The sequence below is a fragment of the Tursiops truncatus genome, chromosome X, assembly GCF_011762595.2.
Source record: "Tursiops truncatus isolate mTurTru1 chromosome X, mTurTru1.mat.Y, whole genome shotgun sequence".
NCBI lineage: Eukaryota > Metazoa > Chordata > Mammalia > Artiodactyla > Delphinidae > Tursiops > Tursiops truncatus.
The window spans coordinates 95,744,325-95,758,016 of record NC_047055.1 but is presented as its reverse complement, the minus strand read 5'-3'; the positions used below and the strand labels follow the sequence as shown (position 1 = coordinate 95,758,016).

At 41.0% G+C, this 13,692-nt stretch overlaps 2 protein-coding genes across 3 annotated transcripts in view; one reads left to right on the top strand and one right to left on the bottom strand.

Moving 5' to 3' along the window:
- The window catches only part of RPGR (retinitis pigmentosa GTPase regulator), a 268,709-nt gene that overhangs the window by 92,457 nt on the left and 162,560 nt on the right, over positions 1 to 13,692 (bottom strand). The gene's annotated exons all lie outside the window — the stretch shown is intronic.
- OTC (ornithine transcarbamylase) overlaps positions 1 to 13,692 on the top strand; it is a 55,511-nt gene that overhangs the window by 1,468 nt on the left and 40,351 nt on the right. Inside the window, exons 2-3 of the mRNA XM_019943492.3 lie at positions 5,592 to 5,730; positions 7,198 to 7,279. Coding sequence (XP_019799051.1) covers positions 5,592 to 5,730; positions 7,198 to 7,279 — 221 coding nt within the window. The remainder of the gene's footprint in view (positions 1 to 5,591; positions 5,731 to 7,197; positions 7,280 to 13,692) is intronic.

The following is a 13,692-nucleotide window of genomic DNA, read 5'->3' as shown; positions in this document are numbered from 1 at the left end:
GACTCATCACTGAGCTGGAAACAATCAACTGAATGAATAACCAAAGCTTGGAGCTTAAACTTACACTCCTCTTTGAAAATCACAGCGATGACTGATTTTTTTTTTACCATTATTACAGGTTAAATTTTTGCAAGTAAAAACCTCTTCCAAATATTTAGGCATTTTGGGGCATTTACTAAGATTCTATTTTCTCTATCCACTAGCTAGACTATGATTCTGAAAATCCCGGCTAGCCATCTCTCACAGTGAATGGGGACTGAGGCAAAAGCATGGCTAAATCAGCCCAAATCCATACCTGCTATTTGAAAATATGAAAGCCTCAAATCACTCATGTCATTAGAAACTACAGAGCATGAGTCTCTATTGAAAAATGGCCTAACACTGAAATGGTGTCCTCTTCAGGTGGCGTGAGTATTTTTCTTTCCTGCTCTTTTTGTTAGCCACCCTACCTGCCAGCTAGATGATTTCAGAATTGCTGATCTCCAATAAGACCTATAATCTTTGACGACCCCTTAACAATAGAGAAAATCTCCCCATTATCTCTGCCTGTATGGTACTTTTACTTTGATTTTCAGCTTTCTGCAGAGATTCGGGTTCTTCTGCATCCCCCCACTCCCCCATTCTCCCCTCCCCACCCCTGTCTCTCTTGGGAAAGGCGGAGGGCGCTTGTTACATACCATGTGAGTGTAGCGCTAGAGAGTAGTAGGAAATATGTGGTTAGGGTTTGGCAGTGCCACAAAATAGGGACCGCACAGTTTTGAAGCGAGCAGCCGTATCACATGGGCATGATAAAATGACTGCTCAAGTGAGGCTGCAGCCATCTACACAGGCTCCCGATCAATCATTTTTAGTCAGTAATTTTTTCTTTTCTTTCTTTTCTTTTCTTTTTTTTTTTTTACAAAATCAATAGGATCAGACACCAAGACTGCCGAGAACACCCAATCCATAGGCTTTTCATCTCACAAACAAGGCTCTAGAGCCTGGCTGTGTTTGGATAATAGACAGTGTCCTATGATTTGTTCCTATTAAGGAAACCACTTATAGCTTTTAAAGAAACCACTAAAATAATATCTTTCTTTATCAGAGAAGACCAACTTGTAAGTGCAGTTCAATTTCATCTCACAAATAGCAATTTCTTCAGAGAATATTGAGCTAAGCCACCCAATTCTGTGGAGGTTATGCATTGGAGCTGGAGGTGACTGGTTTTCAGGTATTTCATTCCAGGCCTCTCTAAGGGCTTACAGAACTCATTAAGTTCCCTTCATCCCACACACGTGCCGATCTATACATACGTGGACATGCAGACGAAGCAATTACAGGCCATCCACGCTCTTGTGTAGAGGAGAGAAAACAGTCCTCTTTGATTATTCACATTTTCCATCATAATTGAAAATGAGTGCCTTTTAAAAAACATATTTCTTGGGGCTTCCCTGGCGGCACAGTGGTTAAGAATCCACCTGTCAATGCAGGGGACATGGGTTCGAGCCCTGGTCTGGGAAGATCCCACATACCGCAGAGCAACTAAGCCCGTGCGCCACAACTACTGAGCCTGCGCTCTAGAGCCCGCAAGCCACAACTAGTGAAGCCCGCGTGGCACAACTACTGAAGCCTGCCCGCCTAGAGCCCATGCTCCGCAACAAGAGAAGCCACTGCAATGAGAAGCCCGCGCACTGCAACGAAGAGTAGCCCCCGTTCACCGCAACTAGAGAAAGCCTGCACGCAGCAACGAAGACCCAACGCAGCCAAAAATAAATTAATTAAAACAAAACAACAACAACAACAAAACATATTTCTTCACTTCAGAAAATTATACAAGGCATGAGACCAGGAATGGAATGGGGTCATTATGTTTCCCTTGGCCAACAGCAGAATTGGGGTTTTATTTCTAGTTTGTTATTTTTAGTAATTTAATAATTTAACTAAGATAAAAGAAGTAGAGGCGGCCACAGTTTTTCGACAGTTTCGCGTTTCCAGCCCTTTAATAGTAGGTCTGCACGAATCCTCATCCCACTCTTCAATTTTCAGATGAGGGCAAAGTTTTACAGTTTTAGAATACTGACTATCTAAGGTATCTTAGAAACCATCTAGTCACCCAGTTATCAATAGTAATTTATACCACATATGAGCATGTGGCAACAGTGACAAATGTTGCAGGTATATTTTTATTAATAAATTATTATTATTGTTAATAATAGAGAAATTTGGAAATGATTTGTGCTTTTATTTTCCAAATCAATAGGATCATATTCAAGTGTTTTGTGAAAAGAGGGTCACTCTCCCTGCCTTGTGTTGCAATATACCTTTCTGAGATGGAAAGAAAGGGATGAAATTAAATTTAGGCCACTGAGAATTCAGATGGCTCCAGTATGGCCTGTGGGAAATCTTGTATTTATGAACTTCATGAGCGTTGTGGAAGTCAAAGACATGAAGGATCACTGATTTGTAGTTCATTTTCTTACTTTTTCAGATAAGGAATTAATGCCAAAAATGGAAAATGATCTTCCCAAGGTCATAGTTGAACTAGGACTCGAATTGGAATATTTAAAACCACTGCTCTTTTCATTCCACTGCTTTGATGACTTCGATCCTTCCAAATTGATCAAATTGGCCAATCTCCCCTTGTTCAATATCCCCCCATCCTCTCCCCCACCTTGTTTAAAAGATACAGCCAAAATCTCAGTAAAGACGAAAAAAACACCAAGAAAATATGCCTTTTGTATCAGTCTGCAATGTTAAAGAAACACCAAAATCTCTGCCATAAGGCCCACTGGCCCTCTCTTATGCCTCCAGAAGCTAAAGTCTTTATCGCAAACTCTCCATGGGGATCAAAATATCATTTAACACTGAATTTTTTCCTACTCTGGCAAAGTCAGTTTCTGACTGACCACATTTTACTCGAATTAAGCACTTTCTCTTCCAACAAAATACAATTATACAAGGGAACACATCCAGGTTGCCCCCGCTACTCCAAACAATTTACTAGAGTTGGAAAATGCAGACTGTAGCAATGAAAGGTTTCATTCTGCCAATAGAGAATACTCTTCCATTTTCTAGCTAGGAAGATATTTGGGTGAAGCTAACACAAGGGTTTACTATTACCTTGGCCTAACTTCTTAGCATTCAGTGGTTTGGGGTGAAGAAATCTCTGTAATTATTTTTTCAAGGGATAAAATTAATGTAACAAACGAGTTGCCTTTTTCAAAAGCTCTGCTATAACCGACTGCCATGACAGTTTTGACAGAAAATCTGTATGTGGTTCCCATTGTTTTCTCCAATATTGTATTCTCCCCGTTATGTGTTGGCTGAAGAATGAGAATGTGGTTTAGGTCTGGTTTACCAAGGAGACACACTTGAGTACAAAGAGACCAAGCATTTTATGGGAACACTAAAATAGTGATTCTGGCCTTGGTCTGGCTCATGAACTAGAGTAGGCTGCTTCCAACTGAAGCACTGGGTCTCTGTGAGAACTTAATAGCCCTTTAGGCCAGCGGTTTTACCTAGCTAACTCGCGTGTGAGTTTATCACCAGAAAGCAAGAAATGCTTGATACGGACAGGAAAAAAGGGGTCTGTGGAGGAGGCATTTCAACATGGTACAATTGTGGAGGCTTTTTACTTTTCTCTAATTTTTAAGTAGCTTAGGAAAGAGGTGTGGCAACTCCATTTTGGAGCAGAGGGGAGGAGACAGTAAACAGGATAGGAATTTAAATTGGAACCATTGTGTTTGCTTTCCTTCCAGTGATAAATTTTCCTGGTTAGCTCTTGATATCTATGAAAAACAACTCTTTTTCCCAAGACAACATTTCCTGCCCCGCCTCCTGGACAGAATTGAGAAAGGCGGTGGCTGCTCTAATGATTTTTCAATGGTGTAAACAGTACGACCCCCTTCACCAGGTGAGATACAGTTTTTAAAAAATTTTCCAGTTAATTACTCCAACTCTCACAGGCTAGTATGACAGATTTACAAGATCTACCTTTCCACTCTTTTTGTCCCCAAGAACCCAGGGGACTTACTCTGTCCAAAAGGGGTTCACGGAAAGAGGTAACCAAAATATTGGTATAGTTCATTATTAATGTACTTCGGATTTGGCCCTCATAGTGCTATGGGCAAAAACTTATCCCACCAGGTCCTCTCACCAGTTTTCCAGGTTTTTGCACTTGACACAGGCTGCTAGGCATAGGATCCAAGGTTATAATGCTTTTGTTTCACACGCATATGTCCAACCATTGTTCCTAGTAGTGCAAATACAATACTGGAGTGGTTGAGCCCTAGAGGATTTCAGCTTTAGCAACATACTAGACCACAGTCAAGTCTCCTCCATGACTCTTAGGTCTTGTGTCCAGCCTAGGCCACAGGCCATACTTGCTCTTGCCTCAACATTAATTCTGTTTGGGGGGGCTCTTGGTATCTTTTTTGTCTTCAGACTTTAGTCATGGCATTGAAAATCCATCATGGTGGATCTCTCTAAATTTATTCTCAGAAATCTGCTGAATTTCTTTTTAAAAAAATTTTATTTATTTATTTTATTTTTGGCTGCATTGGGTCTTCGTTGCTGGGCACAGGCTTTTCTCTAGTTGCGGCGAATGGAGGCTACTCTTCGTTGCGGTGCGTGGGCTTCTCATTGTGGTGGCTTCTCTTGTTGTGGAGCATGGGCTCTAGGTGCGCGGGCTTCAGTAGTTGTGGCACGAGGGCTCAGTGGTTGTGGTGCGCGGGCTCAGTAGTTGTGGCGCACAGGCTCAGTAGTTGTGGCTCACGGGCTCTAGAGCGCAGGCTCAGTAGTTGTGGTGTACGGGCTTACTTGCTCCGCGGCACGTGGGATCTTCCCGGACCAGGGCTCGAACCCGTGTCCCCTGCACTGGCAGGTGGAATTTTAACCACTGTGCCACCAGGGAAGCCCTGCAGTACATTTCTTAAAGTTAAACAAAAATCATTGTTATTATTACACATGCTTTTACTGAGACTCTTTGAGGGAATAAAATAAGCAGAGGACTTTTTTCCCCCTAAAAGTTAATAGAAAAGCCACAGGGTCCATTGTATCTGACCAGGGACAATAAAGAACAAATCTTCAAGAATAGATCTGAAGGGCAGTAGAGGGAAAAGAATGAAATTGTTTTCTATTATATGTACATAACAAATTCTGTTTGTACCACTGAATGATTTCAATGATAATAGCTAAAATTTATCAAATACTTATTATATGCCAGACACTGTCTGATTTCCATGTATTAAATCATTTCATCCTTACAACAACCCTATAAGATTATTATACTCATTTTCTAGGTGAGAAATTTAGGTGCAGAGAGAGTTTAGGTAACTTGCCTAACTAATACATAACAAAGCCACTCATATGGTTATTTCCAGCAGAGAAGAATTCAGCCTCTTTCCTCAAATTTTTCTTTTCTCTCAACATTCAGGATGCTGGCTATCTAAAATGTAAACCACAGCCATACCAATTTGCAATGTTGCTATGTGTCTGCTATGTTTTGTGTCAAGAATTAAACAATGAATTACCATAGGACATAGATTTTGTTTTTTTGTTTTTTTTTAGATTTTGTTTTCTTAAATGTATAGTTCTCTTTTTCTTTTTTGTAGATGTGGACAACCACTGCAAAATAAAGTACAGCTAAAGGGTCGTGACCTCCTCACTCTAAAGAACTTTACAGGAGAAGAGATTAAGTATATGCTATGGCTATCAGCAGATCTGAAATACAGGATAAAACAGAAAGGAGAGGTATGTAGCATTTCCACATTACCTTCCACGGCTACCAATCAGCCTTTTTAATGACAGCCTTTCCAGAGAAAGAGGGAAAAGAAAATACATTAAAATTCCTAAACAGTAGCTAAGTAATGAAACTACACAGGCAAGGTAATTGATTATCACTGAGTGTACAGGCATATAAAAAGCATAAAAATCAGTTATTCAATGACAATTCATTGCATTTCTTTCATGTGGAATGTTGAAAGTCATTATTAACTGAATCAGAACCTAAGGAATCATTTCTCTGGAAGGATTTTATTTTTATACCTTTTTTCTTTTCTCTGTGTGTTTTCTATCAAATGAAAAATAAGGATGATACATTTTTTCTAGCAACAAATTTCAATTGTGGATGAATATCAGATATATCATCATTAGGATAATTTTTAAAAATTCAGGATGATGTGACAGTGTTAAAAAATTTAGATTAGCAAATAAACAATTAAATGGTAACCAAGTAGGAGAAGAGATGGGATATGGTGCCTTGCGGGAAGCATTATTCTGCATTTTAAGCAATTTATGTTTGAAACACGCTTAATTAATGCAGCAGCTTCATTTAGACTGCTTAATTGTGAAAGTGTTTTCATATTCCAAGCTTGCTCAGAAGCATTTGAAAGAGCTGGTTTCAGGTTGAGAAAGTTTTACACAACCTTGATTTTCTTATCTAGTTCACTAGCTCTCCAAGTTCCTAAGAACGAACTGAAAATAGGAGTGACTCTAAGTGCTATGGGTTCCTATAGAAGACCTTGAAACAAGGAGAAAATGTCCCCCAAGATCCCAGGCTTTTTGTTCTTCACACCTCGTGGTGAGGAAGGTTAGCTGGCAGGAATGTGTTTGTTCTAGAACTCATCCTACTGGGAAGTCCATCTACAGAAGAGGAAGGAGGCAGAGCTCCACCCCACACCCAAACTCTCCAGATTGTTTCCACATGACTTCTAGGAACAAAGTCTTTGCACTCTCACAAGGATGCGTGATGAAAGTGTAGCTGAAACTCTGGAGCTTCATCTTTAGGAGTCTGAGTACCCCACGTTGCGACAGAGAAGCACATTCCTAGCTGAGAAAGCACTTCTGAACCAAGCATCTCCAAGGGCATTGAACACTGGTAGAGGTTTTCACGGATTTAAGTAAGAAGATGGCTCCAGTGTGAAATATTAATAAACTTTGGAACAAATGTTCAGGTTGAACCCAGAGCAACTAATACTACTTTCTCATTACGTGTCAGTAAGCTGTGGGAGTTCCTGCTCCCTTCCCCCATTTGTATACAACATGAAAAAAAACACTTTAAATTCACTGTTTAAATAACATCTGAACACTTGTTTGGGAACAGTGTTAATTATTCTACATTTTCTGATAATGTAAAGAATAAGTTTTGAAACGTAATCCTTGCTATTGGATATAAAATGTATATTTCATTTTAATTGTATTCTTGTCCTTGACTTTCAGTATTTGCCTTTACTGCAAGGAAAGTCCTTAGGCATGATTTTTGAAAAAAGAAGTACTCGAACAAGATTGTCCACAGAAACAGGTGAGTCGGTAGACAAACTTGGACTTGTGTTGAAGAGGGGGCCAGAGGGTGAGGACCTGGGAGGAGTAGCCCAGTGGGGGCATTTGTTTGTCTCTTTGGCAACAACAAAGGGCAAACATTGTCACTGAGAATGAGTAGTGCAAGCCTCTGCACGCTCTTCCCAATTCTCATAGAAGCTGCAAGCAGAAGGCTGAGTCTCATCTGTAGGGATTCCATGAGGACTTGGGTAGAAGTCCCAAATAATTCTTCATGTTCAGTACAGAATGTCAGTGGGCATAAATTCTCAGGCCTCCAATTCATGTCAGCAAGAAATGTGTATTTTTCTAACATGTAAAGAACTCTTCCTTGTTTGTATCAATTTTGCTGGATGATGGAAACAATCTCTGCAACGCTAGGCAATCCTCAGTTGTTTAAAAAGTGTTTACTGTGTCAGTTTAGGGTCTCTTCCCCTTTTCCCCACAGTCATGGTTAAGTCCTGGAGAGTATCTCAATGTCCAGGCATCTAAGAGCTATGGGGATCTGGTCACTGGCCATCAGGACATCATCATCACATGGCCATGCTGAAATCTGCGGAGACTTCTGAACCTTGGACCAGACCTATTTGACCTTGACTGGCTCCCAGTTACTGTGGAGTTTGCTTTACTCTGATCACAGGATCTGAGCTATCTCTTGGTTTGGCTCTCTCAACCTCTTGGCGGCTCTGCACGCCACAGTGGGCACAGAGATATTGCAAGGCTCTCTCTACTCTATCGTTGCTTCCTCTTTCTGGGTGCTAGGCAGTTCTAGGACATTCGCTCCCTCCTAGAACGCTGTCTTAAAAGCAAGACACAGGTGATCTCAGCTCTGGGGTTCCCCAAACTCATCTGAAATTTCCATCATGCTCCCTACCCTTCAGTCCTTGGCTTGGGGGACCGACAGCAGGGTACAGTGTCAAAAGTCTATTTCTGTTGCTTCTTCGCTCTTGCAGCTTTTCTTCCCCTTCCAATTCCCAGGTGATAAAGCAAGAGGAAAAACTGGCTCTGACTATCCATGTATTCTTTCAAGTCTGCTGTTTGTGCCTGAAATCCTAAGCTGTTGAAATTCAAAATTTCTTTTTTCTCAAACTATGATCTCTGTAATGAGTTTCAAAAAGTCTGTTTGAAACTCATAAGCCATACATCACCTCTTGTTTCTCTCTGCATTTCTGCTCCATCAGACCTCCCTTGAATCAATAATATGACTGCCCAAATGAGCAAATGGATAGGACTGAGGAGAAGGTACCACAAACAAAAACATGTTGGTTGATCCTTTGCATATCTTATCCTACTTACAAGCATCAGAGCTTTCTAGGGTTCAGAAGCAAACAACTACTTCATGCAATTCTTGCCTTGTAATGATCAGCAATGAGGTGCCTCAAATGCATAACAAAATGGAGTTTAGAGTGATCAAGTGACTTGCTAAGTTCATGCAATTAATACAAATTGGCACCAGGATTCAGATCTCATGTTTACTGTTCTTACTAATGCACTCCCCTTGCCCTTTGAGAGAAGGAAGGAGGAAGAAAGGAAACATATAAAGTGTCATCTAATCTTTAAAGTCCTAGGAAGAAAACTGCTGAGAACATTTTGCTCTTTAAAGCTGGGTTCTTTAAAAGGTCACAATGACATTGACGTTTAGTAAAGGAAAAATGAATATTGCATAAGCCAGTCAGTAATTCTGAAATTCTGCTCCTTTTCAACATTGGTTATCATCTTTTAAAATCATTAGTACTTAAGAGAGGTGTTCTTTTTTGAAGTCATCAAAAGAATCGATTAATATGGGCTTCCCTGGTGGCGCAGTGGTTGAGGGTCCGCCTGCTGATGCAGGGGACACGGGTTCGTGCCCCGGTCCGGGAAGATCCCACATGCCGCGGAGCGGCTGGGCCCGTGAGCCATGGCCGCTGAGCCTGCGCGTCCAGAGCCTGTGCTCCGCAACGGGAGAGACCACAACAGAGAGAGGCCCACGTACCGCAAAAAAAAAAAAAAAAAAAAGAATCGATTAATATATAGAAGTTTCTCAATTTTAAGTTTCTTTCAGATTATTTTTTCTTGGTTCTTAGTGTTGTCTACCACGTTTCTCTGTTCAAATGTTATTTTCGATTTAAATACCCCTGAATAAGTGATCAGTTTTACCATGCACATATCACGTGGTAGTTAAGCTACTAATAAAACCAAGAGTGAAGATTTAATAAGCTTTTGGGTACAGACCCTGTGCTAAGTGCTCTACATTAATTACAGGGATTATCTCAGTCCTCATGACAACTCCATGAGGGTGAGACCACTGAGGAAAACAGGCTGAAATAGGTTCAGCAAAAGGCCCACAGACATATAGCTAATAAATGGCAGACCCAGGATTAGAAGCTATTATTAAATGTATTTTTAAGTGTCTAATTTAATTCAGACATTTATTAGTCATGTTTTATTCCAATAAAGCTGTTTCTACAGGTCGCATTAAGCATTTTGTTAAATGATGGTTTTCTATAGAGAAATGCTCTGGGACTTCCTTGGCGGTCCAGTGGTTAAGACTCCACGCTTCCACTGCAGGGGGCACAGGTCTGATCTCTGGTCGGGGGACTAAGATGCTGCATGCCGTGCGGCAAGGCCAAAAAAAAAAAATGCTCTGAAATCTGCACAAAATTACAAACTATAACAAATATATGAGAAAAGGAACATACGATCATAAAAAGTTATGGCTCACAGAATATTCATCACTATCCTCAATAAATACCCATGGGTCTCACTGCATATGGCATCCTGCCAAACTCAACAGTAGGAGAATCAGTCAGAGTAAGCAGCTGATTTAAATGTGTACAGAAATGGTAAACCTCAACCCCCAACACGGCAGAGCATTTCTACTGTGTACATGTGCATCTTAATGGTTGTCGGTTAACACAATTTTTCATCAAAACCTGTTACCTTGGTATTTAGAATGAAAATAGGATGTAATTAAAACTGTCAATTGCTACCCCAGATTTGTGTCAGCCTCTGGGATGGGGTGATCCTCGGAGGACAGTCCTTGAGGCTTCCATCCCAGGCCTGAGTTGCAAAGATACAGCAGCATTTATACTTATCTCGGGGGACAAAATAAAATTCTCCACCCAATAAAATAGATAACTAATAAGAATCTACTGTATAGCATGGGGAACTCTACTCAATACTCTGTAATGACCTATATGGGAAAGGAATCTAAAAAAGAGTGAATATACGTATATGTATAACTGATTCACTTTAGTGTAGAGCAGAAACTAACACAACATTGTAAATCAACTACTCTCCAATAAAAATTAATTAAAAAAAATTCTTCACCCAAATCAAGCCATATTAATTGCCCATGTAATATTTTTATTAAAATGTAAGACACCTAGAGAAAAGTGTACAAATCATTAAGTGTCCAGTTCAATGAATTATTACAGTAAACACATCCTTGTAACTAATACCCAGATAGAGAAATAGGATGTGAATAGCACCCAGAAGCCCTCCCTTGTATCTTCTTCCAGTTGCTACTCCCCCCGCCCAACCCCTGCTCCGCCCCCAAAGGGTAACCATTATCCTGGCTTCTAACCTCACAGATTAGTTCTGCTGTTTTTGAACTTTATAGAAATGGAGTCATTCAGCATATGCTCTTTTGTGTCTGGCTTCTTTTGCTCAGCACTATGTTTGGGAGCTGTATCGATGTTGCTGTGTGTGTAGTTGTAGCTTATTCATTCCTCACCCACTCTTTGTGTATGCCTGCCTGCCAAACTGTACAATTCTCCTGTGTGTCTACTGATGACTATACTCTTTTATTGCAAATTAATTGAGCAGATAGGTGGATACATTTATTAATCTTGGTAAGTGCGGCAGCTGATGGAAAAATGCACAGGGCATCCTACGAGATGGTTCTTTTCATTATTTAACAGTGGTATTTGACTTTCAAGGTGAAATGGAAGCTAGTGCTTTCCAAGCTGTTTCAAATTCATCATCTTTACAGAGGTGGCAATATAAAAAACGTGATACTATGCTGCAGGAATGAAAGCGAAGCACAGAGAGGTTAATAGCTGCCTTAGTTCTACCAGCAAGAGCTCTCAGAGCCTTTACATTTCCAGAGTGTGAATTCTATTTATAACCCTTCCTCCAAAGCTTGCAGAGATCTGTGAGGAAAAGAAACAGTAAAATAAGATGTACTTTTATTTTCCCAGACAGAAATTAAGATATTAACAGGTGAAATCCTTTGTTCAAAAATATCTGATGTGTACGCATAAACAAGTGAAACAGATAAAAACAAACTCCTCTGGATGAAGAGTGAAGAGAGAGTAGAGACCCGTCCAGCTGTCCTCCTTTCCTCAGCAATGGCAGCTCCTGGTGGCTTCTCAGAACCTCTGACACCTTCCAGAACCACTTAATGCCATCCACGTCTGATGAACTGGTGAATGCTTGACCTGTACTTTTGGACTGGGGTCTGAGGCTTCTTTTCAATCGGTGACCAAAAATTGCAGAGGCAATTCCTTCTTAGAAGCAATGTCCTCCCATTTAATCTTCTTCAAGAACTGCTGAAGGCTTTGTCGACTGAAAAAAATTGCACAGCCTAAAAGTTGAGAATTATGTTTTATTTGGTGGACTTGCTGAGGACTTAAGCCTGGAAGGCAGCCTCTCAGGTAGCTCTGAGGGACTGTTCTGAAGAGGTGAGGGAGGAACCAGGATATACAGGAGTGTTTGCAACAAAATCCAGGTCGTGGGAACATCAAAAAATTACCGTTAATGAAAGAAAACCAGACATCTCAAGTTACTGAATTTAGCACTTTTTTATGTATGGGAAGAAGCAAGAATCTGGGCTCATGGAAATCATTCCTTTGATATGCACCTTAATTATCTAGGGCCAGTATCCCATTCTTTCCCATCTGGAGTCCCCTCAGGGTGCACTGCTGGGGTGGCTGTAGTGACTGAGGGCTTGGCAGTGGGCAGCCCTTTTGTCTCCATTCGGAGTTCCCTCAGGACTCACCCTCGGGGCGGTGGTAGTGGCTGATAATAGCCCACAGCATCATTTGTGTGCTGACAGGGCAGGCAACATTCTTCATTCACAGCTTCCACTCCTACTTCTTAACACTTTCTGTAACCTCTCTTCCTATCCCTACCTCTTAAGTCCAGGCTTGACGGGAATCTTCGTTATAGCACAAAGAGAAAAATGAAAAGCCAACAAACAAATCCTGGGTTGTCACAGTAAGAGTATGACTTCAAGCAGACTTGCCAGGAGGCCTTAAACTTTCTCTGAAGTCTTCCTCCACAGTCCCCAACCCTCAATGGCATTCATCCCTGTGCCAGGCACATCGTAGGTGCACCGTAAATACTTTCTTGACGAATGTGCAGTATTCATTTTTGTTTAGGTGACTTCCCCTGTTTAGAAATAGATTAAGGGCTCAAGAGTGATTAGTGATTATAATCGTCACTAAATCGCATTAGCTCACTTCACACGTAATAGAAAATTCCATTAACAAAATTAGGAGATGTTTGCAAGTGAAAAGAATGGGTCCTCTCTCCAGAGTCAAAATCCTTCCTGCATTTGTTCAGTAAGTATTTGTTGAATACTTACTATGTACCAGTATTTATTCTAGGTTCCTGAGATTGATATATCAGTGAAAAAAAGAGAGGTAAATCCCTGCCTTCATGAAGCTGACATTCTAGTTGGTACACAGACGAAAAACAATAGACATAATACATTTTAAGTGGATGATATATCACGTTGGAAGGTGATAAGCGCTCTCGGCAAGGAGAAGACTGCCTGGAAGTGAGGGAGAAACGTGTACTCCATTATTTGGACTTTGCCTTTTACTCTGAGTACAATAGGGAAATCTTTGGAGGGTTTTGAACAGAGGAGGAATGTGACCTAACCTGCATTTTAAATGGATCTCTCTGACTGCTCTGTTGAAAATAAACTTCGGGGCTGGGGGTGCAGATGAGATAGAAGCAGGGAAAGCCGTCAGTAGGTTGCTACAGTACATAGAGGCTGGGGCCAGGGTGGTGGCAGAGGAAGGGGTAGGAGGGCCAGATTCGGGATATGTTTCGAAGGGAGAGCCAACAAGATTCCTGATGTATCAGGTAAGAGAGAGGCATCAAGGACGACTTCAAGGTTTCTGTCTGAGCAACTGTGGGCAGGATGGAGCAGGATAGAGCAGGTCGGGCAGGATGGAGGGGAAAATCAAGAGTTCAGTTTTGGAAGTATTGAGTTTGAGATGTCTTTTAGACACACAAGCAAAGATGTTGAAGAGGCAGCTGGGTATTAGTTTGGAGTAGGGGAGTGAAATTTGACCTCGAATACTTGGGAGTCATCAGCATACAGATGGTATTTAAGGCTATGGGACCAGATACAATTATAAAGGAAATAAGTGTAGACGGAGAGAAGAGGACCAAGGACTAGCCCTG